The sequence below is a fragment of the Ailuropoda melanoleuca genome, chromosome 6 (genome assembly GCF_002007445.2).
Source record: "Ailuropoda melanoleuca isolate Jingjing chromosome 6, ASM200744v2, whole genome shotgun sequence".
Taxonomy (NCBI): domain Eukaryota; kingdom Metazoa; phylum Chordata; class Mammalia; order Carnivora; family Ursidae; genus Ailuropoda; species Ailuropoda melanoleuca.
The window spans coordinates 7,449,175-7,475,607 of NC_048223.1; the positions used below are offsets into that span (position 1 = coordinate 7,449,175).

The 26,433-nt window shown below is 42.5% G+C and overlaps 1 protein-coding gene across 3 annotated transcripts in view; it reads right to left on the minus strand.

Moving 5' to 3' along the window:
* Nucleotides 1-7,369: 7,369 nt before the first annotated feature.
* The window catches only part of GRK7 (G protein-coupled receptor kinase 7), a 50,279-nt gene continuing 31,215 nt past the window's right edge, over nucleotides 7,370-26,433 (minus strand). For 2 of the 3 annotated variants that reach the window (XM_034661889.1, XM_002916859.4), the window contains 2 exons: nucleotides 15,657-15,931; nucleotides 7,370-8,341 (listed from right to left, as the gene is read on the minus strand). In XM_034661889.1, coding sequence (XP_034517780.1) covers nucleotides 8,008-8,341; nucleotides 15,657-15,931 — 609 coding nt within the window. In that variant the 3' untranslated portion in view covers nucleotides 7,370-8,007. Of the gene's footprint in view, nucleotides 8,342-13,214; nucleotides 13,872-15,656; nucleotides 15,932-26,433 lie in introns of all 3 variants that reach the window. The other variant, XR_004625989.1, reaches the window with a different exon arrangement.

Below are 26,433 nucleotides of genomic sequence, written 5' to 3' on the forward strand. Positions count from 1 at the left end.
TCCCCACGAAGCAGGGCGCCGACAAGGGCATCCGAATGTTTGTTTGGTTGAGTTGCTATTTCACCATTGTCTGCCTTGTTACCAGTTATGACATGTGCCCAAGCAGCCTTCTCCCCTTCATTCCACTGGCATTTATTAAAAAAACATTTACCGAGATCCAGTCTGGATGTGTCTTTTAGCCTGCCTGTAACTTTCCACTTTAAGGGAGATGTAATAAGGAGTTTACAAGTCCTAATTGCACAGCTTTTTAAGAACAAGGATTTTAAAGCATAAACCTGGGAGAAATTCNGTCTGGATGTGTCTTTTAGCCTGCCTGTAACTTTCCACTTTAAGGGAGATGTAATAAGGAGTTTACAAGTCCTAATTGCACAGCTTTTTAAGAACAAGGATTTTAAAGCATAAACCTTAGGAGAAATTCTTATAAAGAGGAAAGGAAGAGGGAAAACTGGATTCTGGTTCTTAAATCCCCCTAGGCNTCCTCTGCTATGAGCCTGCTTCTTCCTCTCCCACTCCCCCTGCTTGTGCCCTCTCTTGCTGGCTGTCTCTATCTCTGTCAAATAAATGAATAAAATCTTTAAAAAAAAAAAATAAAATAAAGAGGAAAGGAAGAGGGAAAACTGGATTCTGGTTCTTAAATCCCCCTAGGCATTATGCTCCTTGGCATCAACTACAGAGAAGCAGGAAAAATTATTGATCCACATTGGCTCATAAAGATATCCAGCCAAAGGGGGAAATATTCAGGATGGGCATGGTCTGTCTTGGGCTCAATTCCTGTCTCCTACCACAGGCCTAGTACATGGTAAACCCTGAATTAATATTTGTTGAAGGAATGAACGTATATGGTTATTTTTGAGGAGACGAAGAAATAAAGAAGTATAGTTTCATAAAGATTTTTCTAAATATCTACATCCGAGCCATTAGCCCATAGGACCAGAAGTTGGGTGAGTAAAATGCAAGGTCCAAGGTACAAGACTGGAGCATTCACTTTCGGTTTTTGTGCACGTTTCCATGCTACACTTGTGTGCTCCTGAGACTGAGTGCTGCCGTAAATATTGTGCCCAGGGTGCCTTGCTCACCTCACTCTAGTCTCAGCCCCGCTACTCCATCTAGGGACTACAGAATATTTCTTAGAAATTATTTCTTCCTTCAGTTTGGTCCTCCAAGTCTGCTTTGAGCCCCACAGGAGACATTTCAGGGAACAGGAACAGAGGCAGTTCCTACTCGGGAAATCAATGACCTCAGAGCCAAGAGTTGTCAGGTGGACTTGGGTTTACTCAGCACTTAACTGTGTACTTGGAGAAGCCTACTAACCTCTGGAGCTTTCTTTTCTTCATCAATAAAATGCAGAAAATAATACCTACTTCACAGGATGACTGTGAGCCTTGGGAGTAATACACAAAAAAATGCCAAGTACAGTGCCCAGCACATAGTAGGTGCTCAGCAAATGGAAACTTTTATTGCATTATTATTATTGTTGGAAGCAGTAGTGGTGATGCTGGCAACACTGCCTGGCCAACTCCTCGAGTGGGAGCAAGCACACATGTGGAGCGGCCAAAACAAATTTGCAGAAGCTGTATTAGAGGACAGAATTGATAGATTTGGGCAAACGCAGGTGGAGCTCTCACTTGAGCTGGGCTGGTTTTCCTGTTATTTTCTCTAGTTCTGACCACAGGCTATGCTTACTTGATTATCTAGACTCATGGACAACAGGTAATTTTTTAGCGTAAGTATGTCTGGTGCAACATTGGGGAACTAATGATACTAGAAAAAAAATTAGTTTGTTTTCTGCAGTTCTAATGTAACTGGACATCCTGCATTTGACCTGGCAAACCTTGCCGGGGAGTTGTTGGTACAGGGACTTGAACACGGTGCCTCCCGCTGGGTGTGTCTCTGGACTGCATGTTTGCATTGACGGCCTCAGTGGTTCAGCACACTGTGTACTAGCAGGTGAACCTCTGAAGCGGTCCTTGGTTCTTCCGGCTCCCGGCTTTCTCCTCTCTGCTTCTTTCCCCAACAGCGTGTCCTGCGGCATGCAGGAAATATGGGCACGGCAGGAATGTACTTGACAACTGGCGGTGCAGATGGGAGAGGCAGGGCGAGGAGAATTGGTTTAAAAATATATACTAGTCAGCTGTCCCCACGCACCTCAACCAAACTGCTGGGGAAATGCTAGCTGCTTTCTGGGCTTGCCACCATTCCCACCAGCCCCCTATTTGGGGAAGCTTCTTTCTGCTGTGTTTCATAATAGAAAAAAAGAGAAAGGGCTCTTGATGAGAACTTCTGTTAATGGAAGCAGAATTTCAAAAATACGCCTCAGGTTCTTTGATGGTATTATGACATTCTGGGTTTTGTCAATGGATAATCCTCCAAAAAAAAAAAAAAAGTAAAATCATGACTGCCATACAGAAATAAAAATGAATACATGTTAAAGGTTTTTATTTAACTCATTCATGAGGAAACTGGTGTTACAACCAGTTGAAAAGAGTAATGAAAAGCATACATTTGTATGCAATAAAGGAATGTTGAAATGAATGAGCAAATATACATAAAACTGGTTTGGGGGTGTTGGGCTGAATTGTACCTCTCAAAATTCCTATGTTAAAGTCCTAACCCCCGATACCTCAGACTGTGACTGTATTGGAGATAGAGTGTTTAAAGAGGTGATTAAGTTAAAATGAGGTCATTAGGATGGACCCTAATCCCATATGACTGGTGTCCTTATAAGAAGAAATTAGGACACAGAGACCCACAGCAGGAAGATCTCCTGGGCAGACAGGAGAAGATAGTCTTGTAGAAGTCAAGCAGAGAGGCCTCAAAAGAAATCAACCGCACTGACACCTTGATCTTGGACTTGGAGCCTCCAGAACAGTGAGATGATACATTTCTGGTTTTCAAGGCACCTAGTCTGCAATACTTTGTTATCTTAGCCCTGACCAACTAATGCAGGGTAAGGTCTATAGACAAGAATTATTTTGCATTCCCTTTAGTTATCTATTTTATAGAGTTGTAAAATAGCTCCTTTAGAGTCAGATAACCTCGTCAGTTAGTAGTAAGATAATTTATGACTAGGATCAATAAATTACTGCTTGTGAGCCAAATCTAGTCCTACTACTGGCTTTTTATAAATAAAACTTTACTGGCACACAGCCATACTTACTCCTTCACACATTATCTTTGGTTGCTTTCCTCTTACAAAGGGAGAGATAAGTAGTTGCCATTTCCAAAGTCTAAAATATTTACACTCTGGTCTTTTACAGAAGAAGTTTGCATATCCTCCTCCAGGCAATGCATAGTTTTCTACTGAAGCACAAGTGTTTCCTTACAATCAGAGCTCCCTTCAAGGTCATTTGGTCCAGGGGTTCCCAGATTTGAGATCTCATGGGTCAGTAAAATTTCAAATAAAAAAAAAAATTTGAGGAATGGTCAGAGGGTCTCCAATTTTAATATCATAAAAGATATTATGTGTGTCATTATATATATATATATGCAAAAAGGTGATTTTACTAAAGCATGGGGATAGGAACCGCGGCAGAAATAGCTGCTGCATAAAAAAATATTTTGAAGTGAATAGTGCATGAGAAACTTTGCTGCATTGTAGTACGTGCTTTCATTTCTCTGAGGTTTGGTAATACCTTCACCACAGACCATCACAGTTCATGGTCTAGATTGTAGAACCAATTACCTGGCTCAACCTTAGACACCAATTGCTGGCTCTGTTCGGGGAGACTCTGCTGGCTTAGACCAGGAGTCCAGGTCTTTACTCCCAGGATCCAGGCTCATACCCGTCAGCCAGAAAGAGGTCCTCAGGGACGAGTATTGCCATAGCCAGCCTGGGCATGCCCCACACATCCAGGTCCAGCTATGATGAGCCCTGAATTGCTTTAAATAATATACTTTTCCCTGATTTTTAAAATAAAAATGTGTTCAGTACAGAAAACTTGAGAAAAAGTGGAAGAACAAAATTCATGTCTACCCAGAGAGATACAAAGGTTTACTGACACACAGGGGCAACAAAACCACTTTCCAATCTAAAAATCCTGAAGGGAGAAAACCCAGCATCTCTCCCCAAACCAAAATGGAGCCTGGCACACAGCAGGTAGCAATATGTATCGAACAAATAACTAATACTTAAATAACTGCAATTATTTTTCCTAGATGATCCAAGAAAACTCAGTAAGTTTTTGAAAATTTTTTTGATCATCAAAATGGCTAATATGATATTCTTCCCAGGACCCCCCCATTCTTGCATTTATTTTTTTCCTTGTATCTTTTTTTTTTTTTTCAATTCTTAAGATTTAAAACTGCCCAGGACAACTCTTTAAGAAACACGGATTATGTATTTTCACTAGTTTTCACGTCCAGACAATTTACAAACAATAAATCAAGTCTTATTACTGAACTGCCCTAATGATACATACAATATAATAACCTTTAAAAATTGATCTGGTAGACTCTCATGATTTCAAGACATGCAATTTCTAAGAACCCCAATTAATTGAATTTTCACTTCCATGCCTGGTCACCTAAATGAAAAACATCTTAAATCTGATATTGAAAATAAACAATTGAGAATATTTTTTAACTCTTTGTGGCGTGCAATCTTAAACTCAGTAATTCATCACCTCCTCCTGTAGGAAACAAACATTCCAGATAACCCCTGACAAACGGGAAGAATAAAGATGACTTCACTGTGGTTCTTCTTTGTCTGAACACCTCACTCACAGATGTGTTCATTTCCCCTGATGTTTCATTATGTTTATGAAACTTTTCTATAAAAACGTAAGCTCATTTTCACTTTTGGAAAATAAGCAAGCATCATCCCCTTTCAAAAATCACTTTCTCCCTTTGGTGAGACATCTGGTTTTGTCTTAAGTCTTTCCTTGAATCCCACCCACGACCTGGGCAGATGGCCCTGCATTCACTTATTTCTCTCCATCTGTGGTATTTAATCTCCCCATCAGTTCTATCCCTCACATGCCCCACTCTTGTAACCAGAAGCCCCCTTCACTCTGATGTGGCCCAGGTGGGTCCTGTACTTAGCATGTGGTGACAATGGGGACTGGGATGGACTCCAATGTCTCCGTTTATTTTAATTAGTTTTTTCTTTCATTGAGGATAAAAACTTTCCTTTTAAACTGCACCCCAGGACCCAGCTCTCTTCCTTCTTTCACCTCCTTTGGAACTTTTAATTAAGGTGGCCAAGTTTAGCTCTTACAAGTTTGTCTCCTGACCTAGAATCATTTGACCAGCTGCTACTTACTGACTATAGTCTTCAATTTATTATGCCCCTACTATATGCAAGTCATGTGCTATGTGTTTCATATACATTATTTCTAGTCTTTGCAACACCCCTGAAAAGCTGTGCGACCTTGGACAAGCTACAGAACATCTCTGAGCTTCAGCTTCTCATTTTTAAAAGATTTATTTAGTTATTTTAGAGGGAGAGAGGGAGCAGGGGAGGAGGGCAGAGGGAGAGAGAGAATCCCAAGCAGAGCCTGCTGACCACAGAGGCCGATGAGGGGCTCGATCCCATGACCCTGAGATCATGACCTGAGCTGAAATCAAAAGTCAGATGCTCAACTGACTTAGCCACCAAGGCACCCCAGTTTCTCATTTAAAATATGAATAATAACAATGGCAGGAATCTGCATTCTATACCCTACACCATATACCCTCTCTTAGACAGTTTTCTTATTTTTCTATGGTGTCCCCCAAATGTCCAGGATAGGGCTCAATGTGTAACTTAGCTCAACACGTATTTACTTGGGGATCGTTTGATTATAGTTTCTTACTCGATTACTTTCCTGAGTTAGTTCTAAGAAATGAAACACAGATTTGTATTAAAGTTTATCAAAAGCAGTAGACATGCAGATTAAGGAACCAATGCAGTAAGACATTACTTTTAAATGTCTAATTATAAAGCTAAATACTAAGACCTTTACTCTTAGAATGCTCTGGTTAATTGGACTTGTTAATTGTGAATTTGTTTTTTGTTAAAATAGACTTGTTATGAATTTTATCAAATTTTAATCTCCTTTCTTGCCTTAGGAAAAAGAATTTGCTGGACACACCTGTATGTGCTTTGATGACCCGGGACTCCGCAGTATCTCCAGGGCAGGATTTGGAGCGTCAAGAGTCTGCTGAGGACAGAGAATGAGCAGGAGGGTGAGGGGCAGATGCACTCACCCGGGACCCCAGTCCCAGAGGATTTCTTACTTCCTACTTACCATGCAGGGTCTAGCTAATGCTGCCTTGTACTTGAGGATTACTGTTGGCTGGGTTCCAGTTAACCAAATATTTTTGGACCAGTGTGTTTGCAACTCTTGGCTCCCGTACTCAAGAAATAAAACTTTTAGAATGATTTCAGCCAGGTTTGTCACCACTGGCACTCGTGAGATTTCCTTATGCACACATACATCTTTTTTTTAATCCTTTCTTAAAATTTCATTTTATTATTATTATTTTTTTTTTAGCAAGCTCTATGCCCAACATGGGGCTTGAACTCACGGCCCCGAGAGATCAAGGGTCACATGCTCTACCTGCTGAGCCAGCCAGGTGGCCCCCCCCTTTTTCTTTAAGTATAATCACTTCAGATTTATGATTGTGTCCAAAATATTTTTTTGCACCTTTAGAATTTTCACATTGGCTGTGCTCTTTGGAAGTGCTAATTCTACAATAAAGTGCTGGCTGGGCAGCCACTTGAGAGCTACCATTTGTTCAAATCAGCTGCCAAAGGCCGTATTTCTCCTTCAGGTCTTGAAATAGCCAAGAATCTACTTCACAAGGTATGTGTGAAAAACTAAAGCGTACAAGGACAGGAAAGTCTACAAGATGAATACAGATGATGTTCAGTTTCATATATACTGCAATTGCCAAAATTACATGTTTTTTGGGGTATTTGAAAAGTGGCTGTCAAATGTATAATTGAAACGTGGAGCAATCAAAGCAAGAACCCGTACATAACAGCATTTCAGCAGACATGGCTGTGGTTCTCAAACGTGTTTGCACATCCAAAGCACCTGGGGAGCCCTTGGAAATCTAGATGCCCAGGCTGCATCCCCGATCAATTAAAATCTGGGGGTAGGAGTCAGGCATTGGTATTTTTAAAAGATCCCTAGGTGATTCTAAAGTTCGGCAAAGTTTGGGAACCAAGGCATATGTAAGCAATCTGTAGCATGTTACCTAAAGGACTCAACTTACAGAATACCTTAATTCCCAGATCTCATGAATATTTCCATTTAAAATGCTTCAACATTATAATGGTAAAATATTTCAAAAATATGAAAAAGAGACTCTTGGTAAATTAAAAATTATTCTGTAATTTAAAATATTGCCAAAAATTACAATCCACTCCTTTTTAGGGGGAGAATATCAGGAACATTTATTTCCAGCTCCCAAGTCCTTTTTATAAGTACAGAAGCAGAAGAAATACTGAAAGATGAAAGGAAGAAAGGATATAAACAAAGCAAAACTAAAATGATTATTTACCAAGAATTGCAAATGCTCATTTTCTGAGTATACCACAACGTTCCATTCTCTATTCCTAGGACTTTGTGTAATTTTCAGGGACATGATGGTGGAGGGCTCATGGTTTTAGTTTATCAAAATAAACCTGAGTGTTCCTTTTCCCAGGCCTCAGTGAAAACTGAGACTTTTTACTCAACTTTATGAAAAAGGAGAGAAAGAAGAAAGAGGTGGGGGGAAAGAGGGAGAGAGATAAAGAAGGAAAGGAGAGGAGAAGAAAGGAGAGGAGAGGAGGAAGGGAAGGAGAGAGGAGAGAAAGGGAGAGAGGAGGGGAAAGGGAGACGAGAAGGAGGGGAAAGGGAGGGTGAGGGGAGGGGAGAAAAATGTGTCCTAGTGGTGAGCTCACCTGTCCTTTGAACTGTTCTATGGCTGAAATGCCCCTCCTGATTGATCAGTCCTCATTCAACAGATTTTCATGTGTTAGGAACATTCGAAGATTATGTCAGCTGAGATCCCTGCTGCCCATCTGGTGGAGAGAACAACTTATAATAACAAACACACACCAGACTTGGATGAATTACCATCCCAACCTGCAGGCCTGTTGGGGTCATTCAATTCTTCAAACAGTCCCGTTTCTATGATCTCTTCCTGCCATGCTATAGGGACAGCACCTGTTGCAAATCTTTGGAAGAACTTCTTATCTTTATCATCAAATTCGATTCCCCGAACCTCAGAGAAATCTTCAATTTCAGCGATGTCTTTGGCATAAACCACTGAAGGGTCTGGCACAAATGGGGGCTCAACTAGGCCAGCTTCCAGGCGAGCAAAATTGATGGTTTTGAAGAAAGGGTGTTGCCTGGGATCATCAGACTTTTCTCTGTGAAGAAAGGAGATAGTCAGCCTGAGACACAGTAACAAACCAAAACAGGAAATGTTCTCACAATACAAAGTGTGTAGCATTCTTTTCCCGTAATACATTTCATTTTAATTGCAAAGACGATATAACGACGTAAAGAATAATTTGGAAAAATAATAACTTTTAAAAAATCACCCACAATTCCAGCTTACGCAGACAGTAGCATTTTCATTGTTTGCAGATAACCTTCAAATGTAGATCTAATTTTTAGAGTCAAACAGTTGGCATGACTTTTATTCTTAGTGTTTTGTGGAAATACAAGCAAAATTCAGTGGGGCCAGAACCCGCTTGCCTGTAACTTCCAGTCATTGCATTTTGCTCTACCCTTCAGGGTCACATAGAACAAGGGAAGCATGTCTATTCCCACACAGCCCCACTCACATTCTAAAAGACAGCACCCTCACCTCAGTCTTCATATGACATGATTTTTAGGAGCTCCACCTACCTCCCCCAACTGCCACAATATTTTTAAAGACTTAAAAAAATCCATTAGTAATTTTTAGTAGCATGAATGAGCATACATTCAACGCTCAAGACTATGGTTATTTGTTATGAAGCCCTCCTTCCTTGTGCTAGAAATTATGCCAGTATTTGCCTTAGAATGAGGGGGAAGGGGGGGAATGTACGCTCCCAATTATGTAACCTCTTGTATCAGTTATCTATTGCTGTGTAACAAACTGCCCTGACATTCAGTGGCTTACAACAACAAACATTTATTATCTCAGTTTCTGTGGGTCAAGAATCTAGAAACAGCTTTACTGGGGCCTCTGGCTCAAGGTCTTTCATAAGGTTTCAGTAAAGCTATTCCTTAGGGCTGTGGTCTCATCTGAAGGTTCAACTGGGGCTAGGGGTTCCAAGCTCACTCACATGGTTATTGGCAGGTCTCCATCCCTCACCATATGAGTCTCTCCACAAAGCTACCTTATAACTTTACACCTGGCTTTCCCCAAGGCAAATTATCAGAGAGGGAGAGAGGGAGGGAAAGAGAGAGAGTGAGCCCAAGATAAAAGGCACAGTCTTTTTACTACCAAATCTTGGAAATGATATTTCATCATTTTTGCCATATTGTTAGAAGCAGATGAATAAGTCCAGCCCACCCTTAAGGGAAGGGATTACACAAGAGTGTGGATAACAGGAAGTGGGGATCTTTGGGGACCATGCTAGGGACAGCCTACCGCACATTTCTCTTGGTTCCTCTTAAGTCCAGGTTTTAAAGAAATAAAAAGGGGGCTGTACTGTGGCATCAGATTCAAATGATTTTTTCCTTTTTCTTTTATGTGAATAGATATGTTGGTCTGACAAAAAAATGTCTACCTTTAGGAGGGTGCCTGGGTGGCTCAGTTGGTTAAGTATCCAACTCTTGATTTTGGCATGGGTGTTGTGAGACTGAACCCCACCTTGGGCGCTGCACTCAGCAGGGAGTCTGCTTGATGTTTTTTCTCTCTCTCTCTGCCCCTCCCCCTGTATACTCTCTCTCTCTAAAATAAATAAATAAATCTTAAAAAAAAAAAAAGAAGAAGATGAAGAAGAAGAAAAGAAATGTCTTCCCTTAGGGAAAAGTCAATTTCTGTCATAAATCAACTGTGGTAAAAATTCATCACATTCATAGGTTTCCTTTTACTTTTATTCCAGTTATCAAAATGCTTTTAGGAAAAGGATTGAGGATTTCTCCCATATACCCCCTTACAGATTTNATTTATTTATTTGACAGAGATAGAGACAGCCAGCGAGAGAGGGAACACAAGCAGGGGGAGTGGGAGAGGAAGAAGCAGGCTCATAGCGGAGGAGCCTGATGTGGGGCTCGATCCCATAACGCCAGGATCACGCCCTGAGCCGAAGGCAGACGCTTAACCGCTGTGCCACCCAGGTGCCCCTCCTTTTACTTTTATTCCAGTTATCAAAATGCTTTTAGGAAAAGGATTGAGGATTTATCCCATATACCCCCTTACAGATTCTCTACTGTATCAGATAATTACTGCAGAGGACTCTATCTAACAGGTGAAAACACAATAATGACATTACTAATAACCGGCATTTATTCAGAACCTACTCTCAGCTAACATAAAGTTAAGCTCTGCACTTATGTTATCACATTTAACCATCACAACAATGCCTGTCTGTCTTTTCATTGTATTTTTAACCCCTTTACTTGCTTCTGCATTCATAAATAGCTGTGCATCTGAAAAAGCCAAAAAACATAGGTGAATTTTTCAAAGGAAAATTGTAATCAAATATTAGTATGGAAAAGAGAAATCCAGCTGTAGGCATCTGATGTCCAGCCATTCCCTGGGATGTTCTGTGGTTCAGGCCTAGCCCCATCCAGAAAGGCTGATGCAGGACTCCTTGGACTTATCTCATCATGACCCAACTGAAAAACAGGTATGGAGAACTGCATCATGAGATACCACAAGGTGTCTCTTTTCTTCCCAAAGCCGCCAAGTCTCCATCAATTGAAAGGAAGGAAAACGCAGGCTTGCCATCTACTAGAACCTACTGACCAATGTCTGTGTGGTTTACATCCTGTAGAGTCAGAGCCTTGAGGGAGGGTTACTGAGATAATTTAAAACTTCAAAGATGGATTTTTCTCTTAAGTTAGGTTTATTGAAGTATAATTTACATGGCAACATTCACCATTTTAAGGTATCAGATTTTGGTGGTGGGGAGGGTATCAGATAAAATTTAAATGTGGCAGAACAAGGATAGAGGGCCACCTGCGTAGCTCAGTTGGTTAAGTGTCTGACTTCGGCTCAGGTCATGATCCCAGGGTCCTGGGACTGAGCTCTGTGTTGAGTTCCCTGCTCAGCAGGGAGCCTGCTTCTCCCTCTCCTCCCTGCTCTTGCTCTCTTTCTCGCTATCTCGGTCTCTTTCTCCAATAAATACATAGAATCTTAAAAAAAAAAATTTAAATGTGGCAGAACAAGGATAGAACTAGAATTCCATCTATGTAGATCAGTAATGAACCCCAAGACTCTGTGTCTCAAAGAAACAAAGGCGCTGGAATGGGACCAGGTGCCATGAGGAAGGAGCTTGTACCACCTTGATGGTCATCAGCATGCATGAACACACTATCCCACAGGTCAAGAGCACTTTAAACTCACTCTGAGCAGCTTTAACTTGGATACACAAAGAGTGCCCAGGGGCTCAGTAACCTTGAGAAACTTGCCAAGCCAGTCTTGACATCAGAATGAANAATTTAAATGTGGCAGAACAAGGATAGAACTAGAATTCCATCTATGTAGATCAGTAATGAACCCCAAGACTCTGTGTCTCAAAGAAACAAAGGCGCTGGAATGGGACCAGGTGCCATGAGGAAGGAGCTTGTACCACCTTGATGGTCATCAGCATGCATGAACACACTATCCCACAGGTCAAGAGCACTTTAAACTCACTCTGAGCAGCTTTAACTTGGATACACAAAGAGTGCCCAGGGGCTCAGTAACCTTGAGAAACTTGCCAAGCCAGTCTTGACATCAGGATGAACAATTCTCAAGGAACACCTCAAACAATAGGCCCAAACGGCCTTGGTTTGCCCATTAGGGATGGCCACTTCAACTTTTGCAACTACTCACAAAGGATAAGGGAACAATAGGCCACTAAAGGTTTTCTTTATGTTCCTCAGCACCCCAACTAGATGACCCTGGAGGGCAAGGCCCAGGCTTTATGCCCTTTCTCACTAAATGTCTGTGGTTGCTGATGCTAACAACAAAAGGCTAGGCTTTCCAACCCCTATTCCTTTTACTCAGTGTCTGGACCACTGCAAATCTGATCACTTTATCTTTTGCACTAATGACTCCTACCTCAGTTCTGCAATTAGAAATAGCATGGATGTTATTTGACTCTTGAATCTTGCCCTGGCAGCTTCACGCAGGGATCTTTTGGGCCATCCTTAGGCAGTGCACTTTGGACAAATAGCAGAGGCTACTGATGGAGGCAACATCTTTTGCACTAGCCAACCCGGCAGCTGCAGGAAGACATCTCCAGCTGATTGGTGTAGGTTCTATTTCGGAGCATTTACAGGAGCTCTTGTGTTACTGAACCCACGTTGAGATTACAATGGATTTTCTTATAACAGTCAATGAGGAAAAGATACTACCTGACCATATGCGATGACCACTCTGTGGGGTTTGGTCTGCGAGCACAGTACGTGTTGGTATGAAATTAAGTGTTGGAGAAGCAATTAGGTCAGAGACTCACATGGTTAGCTGAGCTTGTTCTGCTGCATTGACTGATCAGAAGAAAACCTACAAAATGCTTAAGTGGTCTTCAGCTTTTATTTTATTAGAAAACATCATAAACCCTATCTGGAGCCCTTGTGCGAAGCTCAGAAAAGCTTTCGCTTTCTATGCAAAATTAACTCACAGACCTACGAAGACAAAGGAGGAGATCCTTTCAATGATGTCTAAAGGCGGCACAGGGTTTTAAAGTTTATTCCAAATGTTTCTGAATGCAAGAGGGAGGGGGCACTCGACCTCTCTGCTGTGTATCACGTTGTGTAGGCATTTGCTTGGCTTTGAAGGACACCACGAAATTAATCAAACATTATCTCATTTGAATTTTTAAAAAGTATAGAGAGTTGAAATGAAAATGTTGGAAGGTTTTCTCTTGTACCGAACAGCTGGTTTTTATATGCCTTTTCTCTAATGTTGTAAACAGTTTTATTCAAAACAGTCACAACAATAGATGCTTTATAAAAAGGTTTTGCTTGATGGAGCAGCTTCAGGCAATGATCCAGGGCTTTAAGGTGGCATTTGCCTGACGAAGTTTGTCAATATTTCATTTTATACACCCAACATGTGTTTATAGGGCATCAGATAGATTTTTCAATCAAACATACCAAGCGGGCGTTGTTCCCTTCAGGGAGGTCATCTGAAGAGACTGCTTTCTTCACGGCCCCCGCCACTGTTGGTATTGCCCTCTTAGACTCCATGCACTTGAGAACCCAGGCAGTAGAGATGGTCAGGGCTCACCATTTCTGGTTCTCCTCTCCTCGCTGGGCACAAGGAAGACAGCACTAGCCAGACCCTTCGACCTTGCGCCGGGCAAACACAAGTGAGTGTAAGTGATGCGCGAGTGGGTCACTTGCGGGCTGAGGCAGTACAAAGCTCCGCTGGGTTGTCTGTGCTCTCTTCTCTGCTGCAGCGACTGGCAGCCAGGAGCCCCAGCGCAGCTGTCAGATGGATGCAGCCTGGCTCTCTGAGTCTCTGCTCCGAAGGGAGGTACCCGAAGGGAGTGCTGCTGTACCCGAACGCACTTTGTGCGAGGGAGAAAAAATTCCCTTCCTTTCAAGCTGCAGAGACTTTGGGATTTGCTTGTTATCCTGGCACGGCCTGTTCTGACCACACTAATGCAACAACGTTGGAATCTACACAGGAAAATCAGTTGCATGTTTTACTTCGCAAAAATGTAGAGTTTCCGTTGAATTTCAAAATACTCATTTGGTAGTTTGGTGTCTGTCATGCTTTGAAAGTTATTGCAAATGGATTTTGTTTCGCTATTTAAAAAAAAAAATGAGGTCGCAAATTAAAAGCTTACCACCATACTCAAATAGTTTGAATCAAGGCAGCCTTGTTCTAGAGCCTTGTTCTAGCAGCTACTTGGAAGACTGGGGGTAATTTTACTGCCTACATTCAGGGATAATAGTAAAACTCAGTCATATTACTTCATGTTGTAGCTTTCATATTTGTATATATTTTTAAATTTTGAAAATTCAATCTAAGAATTTAAGACATTCAAGCTCATAGTTCAGTCAAAATATTATCTGATATCTCTCTTAGAACAAATTAGTAATAATTGCTATCACTTATTGAATGAATCCTAACATACATTGTATCTAACTTTACATAAGTTATATTTAAACCTCAAAGTATTCCACTATATTAGTCAGGGTTCTCTAGAACAACAGAACCAACAGGATGTTGAAAGGGTCCAGAATGTAACAAGGTAGCATAAAAATTATTTTGAGCTGAAGGCATTTGCAAGTCAACAGATACAGGTTTTGAACTCCCCTTATTTGCCTAGAAGCAGAGACTCCCCCAAAAACTCAACTCATAAATCTTCTCTCTGGGAGTTTTAGAACAGGAAACATTGACTCTTACCACCAGTGACAGAAGTCTGCACCACACGTAAACAGACATTGTCACAAAATTATCATAATCTCCCATCTATCCTCCTAAGGGTCCATTTATCTCTCCTAAAAGTCATTTGTTCTCCCATAAGTGCCCTTCCCCCCAGCAATTCTAAGAAATTACTTGTTTTCTGTAAGTACCCTTCTCCTCCTCCCCTTCCCCTATTAAGATGGTCTATAATTCTAACTGATCCCAGTCACATTTTTCTGTGTATATGTGCATAAATAAAAACCTGTCTTTTCTCTTACTAATCTGTGTTGTTTTTTTTAAAGATTTTATTTATTTATTCGACAGAGATAGCCAGCGAGAGAGGGAACACAAGCAGGGGGAGTGGGAGAGGAAAGAAGTAGGCTCATAGCAGAGGAGCCTGATGTGGGGCTCGATCCCATAACGCTGGGATCACGCCCTGAGCCGAAGGCAGACGCTTAACCACTGTGCCACCCAGGCGCCCCCTAATTTCTTTTTCTTTTTCTTTCTTTCTTTCTTTCTTTCTTTCTTTCTTTCTTTCTTTCTTTCTTTCTTTCTTTCTTCTTTCTTTCTTTCTTTTTCTTTTCTTTTCTTTTTTTTCTTTCTTCTTTCAAAGATTTTTATTTATTTGACAGAGAGATACACAGCTAGAGACAAGCAGGGGGAGTAGGAGAGGGAGAAGCAGGCTCCACTGAGCAGGGAGCCCGATGCAGGGCTCAATCCCAGGACCCTGGGATCATGACCTGAGCCGAAGGCAGACTCTTAGCACATGAGCTACCCAGGCACCCCCCCCAATTTCTTTCTATTAGAGACAACCAGTCATACACATTCTTTGTATACTCTGCCCAAAATATTCTATGCAACTATTTGAATCATAGATTTCTTTTCTTTTCTCTCCTTTCCTCTACTCTCTGTGCCCTCCCTTCCTTCCTCTCTTTCCTCCTTTCTTTCAATGAATGCTGCTTTGCACCTCACTTTTTTACTTTAAAATATATCTGTGAGATAGTTCCACATTAAGTGCTCACAGTGTTTGAAAGTATCAGAAATACTTAACCATATAATATGCAAATTATAGGAAAATAATAATACTTGATCCCAAGGCCTAGTCACTAATCCAAAGTATTTTCCAGATCTCAGTGGACAATGCTGACATTGCTAATCACCTCTGATATATGGTAGTTTACCTGCTTCCTAAACGTTGCTCTGGTTCCTTAGCCAAGAAGAGTCTGCAAATATCTTTTGCTTCCTCTGTGAAGTTATCATGTTGGAATCTGACCTCTTCTTTCAGGGTTCTTTGCTTTAAATCCTCTTTACTGACTTTTTCCTTGTAATCTTTGAATGGCGTTCGTCCAGCAACCATTTCATAAATACTGCATCCCATTGCAAACCAGTCCACAGGATAGGAATAACTCACTTTTTCCATTAGGATTTCAGGAGCCATATAACCATTGGTTCCAGCCTGTAACACCCCAAACAAGAAACAAAACAAAACAAAAACACTAATGTGAGTGTAACAGATGATGCTGATTGCCTATCCAATACCCATTCTCCTTTTTTTTTCCTTTGTTAAGGGAATCCTAAGTATTTTGGGGTGGAAATGTGTCTAATCTGTTCTAGTCTCTGCTTTCCTAGCATCCTCTGGTGCATTTGGGGCAGGCCATGTCTTCCATTCTGGCCAATGAGACGTAAAGAGGATTTAGCTGGAGTGCATTATGAAAGGGACAGACGAGGGGTACCTGGGTGGTTCAGACAATTGACTCTTGATCTCAGCTGAGGTCTTCTCAGGGCCTTGAGTCCATGTGGGCATGGAGGCAAATAAATAAATATAGATATATAGAAAGATAAATAAAATAAAGGGACAGATGATGCTGCCCTTGAAATGGGGGAGTCACCTAGCCCCTCATTTCATCATTAAGGTGAAAAGTTCAAGTGGATGTCTCTGTGATTCCCCTAAGTTCTGCCTCTGTATTTTATCCACAGGTAATAGAAAATTAGATGCATGGTTTTTTAAAGGTTGAACACTTTATTGTTAATATTGAATGTTCATTATATTATCTGGTCTGTGATTCTTACTCTCTTTGCTATATAATGATATTAATATTGCACATCTCTTCCTGTCCCTGCATTGAAAAATTAGCACGGTCATTTTAATCTAAAAAATTCCACACATGAAATTTCATCTAACATGCATGACTCTATTTTGTAGGCACATTTCTACTGGCAATACATGCCAAATGACTATTGGGTTAAAAAATACATATTTATACATATATATACATATAACTTAAAATTTACCATCTTAGTAATTTTTAAATGTACGGTTCAAGGGTATTACGTACATTCACATTATTGGGCAACCATAATCATTTTCCATCTCCAGGACTCTTTTCATCTTGCAAAACTGAAACTCTATACCCATTAAACAACAACTCCCCATTGCCCCCACTCCCTAGGCCCTGGCAACCACCATTCTACTTTCTGCCTCTACTAATCTGACTATCCTAGGTACCTCATGTATGTGGAATCATGCAGTTATTGTCTTTTTGCGAAAGTGTTATTTTAATACATTCATTAATTCAACAAAATTTTTAAAAGATTTTATTTATTTATTTATTTATTTGAGAGAGAGAGTGTACGTGTGTGCACAGTGGGAGGGGCAGAGGGAGAGGGCTGGGGAGAGGGAAAGAATTCCAAGCAGACTCCAGGCCAAGTGCAGACCCCCACATGGGACTTGATCCCACAACCCTGAGATCATGACCTGAGCCAAAAACAAGAGCTGGACACTTAACCAACTGAGCCACCAGGCGCCCCCAATAAATATTTAATGAATATATATAATATATCTTATAATTATATATATATGAATACACACAAACACATTATGGTTTCCATTTTGGTTAAAGTATAATGTATACCTCTGCAGCAACTAAAAATTCAAAGAACACCTGGGGCACCTGGGTGGCTCAGTTGGTTAAGTGTCTGCCTTTAGCTCAGGTCATGATACTGGGGTCCTGGGATCGAGTCCTGCGTTGGGCTCCCTGCTCAACGGGTAGTCTGCTTCTCCCTCTGCCCCTCACCCTGCTCATGCTCTCTCTCTCACTCAAATAGATAAATAAAATCTTTAAAGAAAAGAAAAAAGTTCAAAGAACACCGTAAAATGACAACAAGCTTCTATTAGTGCATAAAACTGATCATATAAATTATTGGCAGAGTTGTGAGAAACAGATGTGCTCTGTACATTGACGACTTTTAGGAGAGCAGTAAGATACAGAGTCATGGAAAATAACATGTACCAACTGTTCCTCTCCTTCGATCAGGTTACTTCATTTTGGAGTATATATCTCAAAGAAATGACTCAGAAGAAAGAAAAAGGAATCTACATTGAGATGTTCATAGCTCCATTATTCATAATGGTCACAAGCTGGAAACCTCCAAATGCCCATCAATAAAGACAACAGACTAGACAGAGTCTATTGTTAATACCAAGTTTATATATATAATGGATTTCACACAGTGATTACAAACATGCATTCCAGGGCATCAAAAAAGGTTGGAAAGTGTTTTCAGTTGTTTATTAGGTGATTTTTTTCTAATTGTTTTTATATGCACTATATATATATAATGCCCTAGGAATATTAAATTTCATGGATAATATCTACATGGGTAGCAACAATGAAAAGCATATATGACCCAAGCACTAATGAGAAGTAATTGCCCTGTTCTGGAAGTGCCTGGGTCTGACAGGCCGGGCATGAGTCAGCATGGCATTGCTGTTTTCACAGAAGCTGATATATAATTTGGGTGACCATATGTTCTGGTTTGCCCAGTACAGTCCCAGGTTACATCTGTTGTCCTGGCATCTTGTCCAGTTTTGCATTTGTCCAGACAGAAAGGTCCTGTCAGGATTCCCTGAGGCCCAGGATGTAGTCTCACTCAACTCACTCCCCTGAGGCCCTGGAACTTACGTAGGGCCTCATGTGGTGCACGCCCAACAAAATGTTTGTTAAATAAACAGCAGTAAAGATGGTAACTAGATGTTTTCCATTCACTGTCCAACCAATATTTATTGAGCCAGGCCCTACAGGGAGTTCTTGGCATACCAAGACCTATGATACCTGGCCATTGTCCTTCAGGATTTACAGGCTGGTGGAGACAGGTCAAAAGGTTAATTCAATAGAGTAGGGTAAATGCCATAATGAGAGTATGAAACAAGCACAGGGAAGCCAGAGGGGGTGTGTGTGTGTGTGTGTGTGTGTGTGTAATGGCGTGTGTGTTGGGGATACTTCACTGAAGAGCGATAGCTGAGCTGAATCATGAGGGAAGAATCTGTCTTCCAGAGAAGGCTAGCCAGCTAATGAGCACAGGCAAGAGATGGAGCCAGAAGTAATGTGGGGTGTTCAGGGAGCTTTAAGGAATTTGGCATTTCTGGAACACAAGATCTGTGGGATGCAATGGTGGGAGGGCAGACTAGAGGAAGAGATGTTGATGAGGTTGAGAAACACTGTATGCCGAAATAGCAAAAATTCATTCCCGTCTCCCTTTTCCCTTGTATCCTTCTACCAGAGAGGTCAGAAGGCTGAGCACTCCATCTCTCAGCTTCCTTTGTACCTAAGGTGACCATGTGATATGAGCTTCATTTGAGAGGTGTGCAGAGCAAAGGTGCTGAGGGTTGGGGGGAAAGGGGAATAAGCCTACTTAGAAATACATAAAAGATGTAAGACAGATTAATGGATCAATAGAGGGATGGACAGATGGAGAGACATGTGATAAAGTGAATCTAATAAAATATTAATGACTTACAATGGACTACTGTTTGGCCATAAAAAGGAACGAAGTACTGATACATGCTACATCAATGAACCCTGAAAAGATTATGCTAAGTGAAAGAAGCCAAACACAAAAGGCCACATATTGTGTTTCCATTTATATATAATGTCCAAAATAGGCAATTCCATAGAGCCAGAAAATGGATTACTGGTTGCTTAGGGTTGGGACAGGGGCCTGGGAGTGACTGCTAAACGGTAGAGGGTTTCTTTTTGGGGTGAAGAAAAGATTCTAAAATCATGATAATGTTTGCATTGCTCTATGAATATACTAAAACCCATTGAATTGTACACTTTAAATGGGTCAGTTTTAAGGTATTTTAATTATATCTCAATAAAGCTGTTCAAAATGTTCATGGTAAACAGGTAGGTAATGGGTATACAGGTGCTTGCTGTGAAATTCTTTCAACTTTCCTGTATGTTTGAAAGTTTCCATAATAGAATGTAGAGGGAAGGGGGTGCCTGGGTGAGTCAGTCAGTAAAACATCTACCTTTGGCTCAGGTCATGATCCCAGGGTCCTGGGATCCAGCCCTGCGTTGTGGGCTCCCTGCTCAGTGGGAAGTCTGCTTTTCCCTCTCCCTCTGCCTGCCGCTCCCCCTGCTCGTGCTCTCTTCCTATCAAATAAATAAATAAATAAATAAAATCTTTTTACAAAAATGCAGAGGGAAAAAGGAGTGAGGAAAGGGGATGCAATGCCAGGCGTTACCAGGTGCCTGCTGGTCCATCAGGCACAACAGAATCTTCTACAAGGGTCATAAAGAGGAACTGCAGGGGAGAGTTAAGAAGGGGGAAATCCATCTACCCAGCTCCCTCCCATCTCCTATTTCCATTAGTCAAGGAGTATCCAAAAGCTAACTTGTCTGTATTTCCAGATATCCAGACCTTCAGCAGCTTGCTAGAAATCAGGATTCACATTGCACAGTATGATATTTGCTCCAATTCTAAAGGGAGGACGACCAACTTGGCCTATAAGTGGAGCCAACAGGGTGCTGCCCAGGAGAGAGAGAAAAGGCAGGGAGGGGCTGTAAGAAGGTGTGTGAGCTTTGTGGCCTGTACACCAACTTGATGAAATTTCTCAGTGATGTAGTTTGGTGTGGGGCTTTTTTCATTGGTGATGCCGGCTACTGGCAGGCCACTGAATCCAGGACCTAATGGCTGTCAGAATTGGGAAACTTTCTCATATTACTTCTTTGATCATTTTCTCCCTTCCATTTTCTTTCCTCTCTTTTTGTTTTTGAAAATCCTGAACTTATCCCCTCTGCTTCTTATCTTTTGCTTCTATTTTCCTTCTCTTTGTCTTTTTCTAGGATTTCCTCCCCCCCCCCCCAGGAGACTTCCTCTATTTTTCCCCCAACTCTCCTATTTTTTTAAAAGTATTTTATTATGGGAAATTTCAAACATATACAAAAGAGAGCCTAGAATAATAAACCCAGCATATGCTACACTCAGCTTCAACAATTATCAACAAATGGTCAGTCTTGTTTCATCTGTGTCCCCTACCCACTCCCACTGGCTCAGACTCTCTTAGACATCATATCATTTGTATTTCACTATGAATCTCTATAAGATAAGGCCACTTAAAAGCAAACAAACAAAACCAAAGCACCTCAATACCATTATCTCACTTTAAAAATAATAATTCTTTAATGTCATCAAATATCTGGACATGTTTACACTTCTCCAATTGTCCTATAAAATTGTCCTCTAAATAGTTTGCTTAAATTTGGATCTACATAAAGTTCACACAGTGTCACTGTCTGGTATGTCTCTTAAATCTCTGTGAATATATAAGTTCCTCATCTGTCTGCCTCCCCAGCCCTCTGGAAGATTTTGTTGGAAAAGATGGCTAAATTCTAGAGTGCCCCAGGTCAGATTTTGCTGGCTGCATGCTTATGGTGTCATTTAACATGTTCCTCTATTCTTTGTATTTCCGTATTAATAGCTAGATCTAGAGGCTTAATGCTTCTACTGAAATTTCATTTCTGGAAATGTTTTTTATTAAAATATCATTAACATAGAATAATGTGCACAGGTCATAAATTCAGTTCAATAAGTTTTGGATAATTGAATACACCCACATAAATACCACCCAAACAAGATATAGTTTGGTCACTGTCCTCCCAAAGTCATTTCTCCATCATTTGACCAAACAAGATATAGAATATTTCATCCACCCAGAAAGTTCCCTGTGTCTCTAGTCCACTCTCCTCTCTACATTCCAGGCAACCACTTTCTGATTTATGTCACCATAGATTAGTTTTGTCTGTTCTTGGATTTCATGTAAATGGAATTGTATGGTAGATACTTTTTGTGTCTGATTTCTTTTTTTAACATAATGTTTTTGAGATTTATCCATGTTGTTCTGCAAATTTACTTATGAATCTTTTATTTCCAAATGTCCTTTTTCTTCTCTGAAGGTTCCTCATTCTCTGGCATCTGTTCTTGCTTCACGGATGCAATATCTCTTCTTAAATCTCATAAGATATTAATTATACATTTTAAAAAATGTTCCATTCTACTTATTGCATTGTTCCTACTTTCTATAAGCTTCTTACTTCTGTTTGTTTATGCATGTTTGTCTTTCATCTTGGAGGGTTTCTTCAAACAACAAATGATCTTTGACTACTCATATTTACGAAGGTAACACCAAAAAGCTGCCAAGAAGCTTGTCAGCTGATGAGCTTCACTGTAGGGTAATCCTGCCAAGCCATTTCAGCGGGGACCCCACCTGTGAGCATCCACAGGCCTTTTGTGTTAGGCTACTCCATTTCCCCAGAGAGAGATGCTCCAGTACCCCACTTGAGAGGGTTCAGCCTGCTTGCTCTCATTCTGGGAGCTAAGGTGGGGAGGGGACTGGGGGTCTCCCCACCTTACGTAATATTTCACGCTCTACAACTCTCAGTTGGATTATATGTTCCTGGATCCCGCTTCTCTCTGGTTCAATCTCTTCTGCTGGGGTGGGAGAAGCAGGAAGAAAGACTACAAACACCACCAACTGCAGTTCAGATGGTGGTGCTTGGTAAATTCTACTTAGCAACACTGATTGTGAGCTTGCTCTGTGTGTGGCACCCTTCCCAGGAGCAGATTTCAGAGGCGAGTGACTTTGGCAACTAAGAAGTCAATCAGGACACCAGATAAACATCAGTTGCTCAGTAGAAAGTATAGGGTGAAAGTGGAGAACATGCCTGGTCCTAAACAAAGGATGTGAGACACAGGCTAGGGGAAAAATTGGAAATAATAATGTACAATATTTACTAAGTGCTTATTACATGCTAAATATTTTCTCAAGTGCTTTATGTGAATTTCTTGTTTCATCTTTATGATAACCCTATGAGATGGAAACTATTTTATCTCCCATTTTACAGATTAGAAAACTGAACTATAGAGGGTTTAAATCTTGCCCAAGGTCACCCACCTGAGATTCACACACAGGTCTGTACTTTAAACCACTACATTACACTTCCTCTATAGAAGTAGGTCATGTGGCTTTTTCTTACCTTTCCAAGTTCCCTTCAGGATTTCTCTTCTCTCCTTAGAGTCCTCTCCTTCCATCTCCCCATTTGTCAAGGACCAACACCTCATCTTGGTCCATTCCTGCTTAAGCTGTTTCCCTTCCCCGTTTCCCAACATCCTTTGCCTGTATCTCTGCTAATCAGGCTGGCTGGGCTGCTCCACACTACAGAGGTTGCTAGGAGGGAGGGAACCAGATCCTGAGCTATGCTCCAGGACCACCTTGCTCCCTCCAGAGCTAAATAAATGAAGAATCTGCCTGCCATCTTTACAGCATTATAGCCTCTTGGTGTAATGGAAAGAGCACAAGACAGCATGCAGGGCAGCTTTAGATCCATTCCAAATAATTTTCAGGACTAAATTTACCTCTTGGCCCTAAAGACAGAAAATGTCAGTGATGGAATTTTGAAGGGCACCACCTCCTTAAGGAGTGGAGGTATTTCACAGAGAAGAATGGAATTAGAGGCATACGCCAGACTCTAAGCACCCAAATTCCATCGCAGCCTCCAGCTGAAAAAATTAATTGCCTGCCCTTTATGCCATTTGTCTTCTGCATGTGAACTGCCTCCTCAGAGTGGGGTGGGAGGAGAGAACGGGCCAAACAGCATGGGGCAGGGTCCAACCACGCTGACCTCTCACAGTTCAGTTTAACTCCTGCAGTTACAAAGAGCCTCCACATATCAGTCTCTGTGTCATCAAAACAGTCACTTTCAGTCTATATGACCAGAACTGCCATTGCTAGGGCCATAGGGATCACCCAAGTGTCAGCAGCAACAAAACTCTTAGGGGAGGTTTCTGTATATGTTTTTTTGTTTTGTTTCCTTCATTTTGTTTTGCTTTTGCTTTATAGTGCCTTTTGATAGACCCACATAGTCAACACCTGGTCAGGCAAAACGAGGTATACCCAGCATTGCAGGGCATCAAGCATCAGACCTCACAGGGTTTAGGAAGCCAATAATAAGGCCTCCTTCCATATTGCCCCCCCGGGGGCAGCAAGAAGTCCATCTACTTCAGTCACCACATATGTATTGGTTAGGCCCATCAGGACCACCGGACACCTACAGGTGTTGAAACTTTGAGGAAGGTGAACACCGCAGGGTGGGCTCAGGATCAGAGCCAGCCTGTCCAGACCCATGCAGACACCCCTTACATTGCTCTTGCTGTTGGATGCTGGCTTCCACTGACCCTGTAGCTGTTGTCACTCTTACCCCTGGGCCCATGGGAGTCGAGTGGCAGGGCCAGACTGAGCGGATTCTGCCCTCTGAACATTCCCAATGTGACTCTGGACAGCAGTGGACTGTGACCTTGGCAGTGCTGAGAACAGGGAGGGGCCTTTCAGTGGGACTGAGAGGGCACAGTTCACATCTTAATAGTTTTATATATCCATGAAAAAGTGTGTGTGTGAACGCAGGCATGTGTATGTTGCAGGTCCTTCAAGGTCAAGGTCACGGTCACCAGTAAACCTCCACCTCCCACTGAATCTGAAAAGGTGGCAAGCTTACTCATTAGAAGAAATGCCAGCATTGTGCCCCTGATGTGTCCAAGCCAACCTGGATTTGATGACCAGATGGGGAGAAAGATGCAGAAAAGGAAGCCCTCTGCATTTGTCGGTGGTGGCCCAGCAAACTGGCCCGCGGAGCAAGAAACTGCCTGAGGATGCCTCTTCCCCCCAGCTCATCACGAACCAGATCCACTCGACACCACAATCCAAACAGAAGAGGGAATCAGAATGTACATCTTTTGTTTGCCGTGGCAGGAGAACTGTTGAGCAGAGGAAAAAAACAAGCTGAGCTTAGCGCTATCAGCTGTTTCCTGGGGCTCGCTCCTTCCTTCCTCCGAGGGGGGCCTGGCCGCTTTGTTCTTGTTCCCAGCTGCTCCTCTGCGCCTTTAAGCGGTGGCCTTTGCAGACCTCAGAGGAATGCGGCCGGAGACCCCAGGGGATTTAGCTCCGAGGCTCCGCCTGCGTGCTCAGCCCCAGGCTGAAGCCTCCAGAGTGCCTGCTTTTGCTCCTTGTCTGCTTTCTGCCAGCCACTTCCGAGGTGCAGCAGAAGCCTCAACAGAGGTAGCTTCCTGGCCTTTCTGACACCCCTGGGAGGACACCCACTTCAGAAGGACGCTGCAAGGATCCAAGAGAGGTTTCTGCAATAATGCCTTCCACAGCCGTGGAGCCTGCGAGCATTCTGCTGTGGTTTGGATGCCAGCTCTACCAATTACTAGCTGGTCACCCCCAGCCAGTTACTCAACCTCTCGGAGCCTCAGAGCTCTTACACCATAGGGCCATGATAAGGATTAAAGCGATAAAACACACTGAGTGCCTCCCCAAAGCCTGGCACACAGCCGGCCCTCAGTAGGTGTTAGAGACCATGGTCACCAGGTCTGGGTTCCGCTTATCTCGGGCGGGATAAGCTACACAAGAAGAAAAACTCCAAAGCCTCTAAGACCCCTCAGATTGAAAGGCAGGGCCTGATGTGGGCACAGATCAATAGTTGTGATTCTTTCACTAGAGTGTGGTCTTTGGTGGTTTCATGTTCCCTGGATCTCTCCAGCGGCCGGCTGAGGCATGTTTTCCATAGCGTCCCTAAGATGTGAGGAAGCAAGGCAACTGCGTGTGCCTGCCTGGCTCAGTCTAGAGGGGAGCTGCGTGCCCCCATCCCACGGCACCCACTGCAGCCCTGGGGTCCTGCTGGCTCCCTGTGCCTCTCAGAGAACAAAGCACAGATACAAAGGTCACCCGAGAAGCTACAGTGCCAACAGGTGAGGCAGAAACAGAGCCACAGAACGGATTGCAATTAAGGGGTCTGGAACTTGGCTTCTGGTAGAATAATCAGAGCAATCATTCCTTGAGTGCCTACCAAGGGCTGACCCTCTGCTAGGCATTTATCTGCCTTGTTTCTTAATCTTCTCATCAAGCCTAAGAGGCAGGCGGTATTAACCAGGCTCACTGAAGAGGTATGACTTGCCTGGGGTCAAGTGCAGGGCTATGGTCAGACTAAGTGGCATGTCTGTGCCAATTAGAAGAAGGCACTCTGCATGGCTTGGCGTGTAGAGCGTGGGTTGGCCCTCAGTCCTCAGTGTCCCTACGGCCAGGCGCCCCATGTGAGGGGTCAGCCTGAGCATCTGTACACAGCAGCCACAGGAAGTGGCAGAACTAGGACTGGCACACACACTCCTTCCCTCTGGTTGGCCCCGCGGACCATATTTCATCAGCTGCACTTGATCTGAATGGACGCTCTGAGCTTCCAACATGTGTCCATATCAACAACGATGATGCAACTTTTTGGTCCCTGATCATATCATCCTGCATGCTAGTCCCCTCCTGCTGCCCCTGTAGTCTCTCTCGTCGTTCCTACAATTCCCTGGACAATGTGCTGCCAGGGCCCCCCAGATCCCAGGCCCTCTGCTTCACTCCCTTCAGTTTACTCTCATCCTGGCTCACTCTTCCTGAATGTCCTTCCAAGGCTGCTTTTGTCATTTTCCTGCCTGAAAGCCTTCAATGGCTCCCCAACACTCTAGGCGCTGAATTCGAATGCCCTTGTCACACTCCTCCGGCCTCCTAGGGACTGACCTGCTATATTCTCCAGCTGTACCCTTTGTCACCTCCTTCCTACCCTGTGACTCCTCATTCTA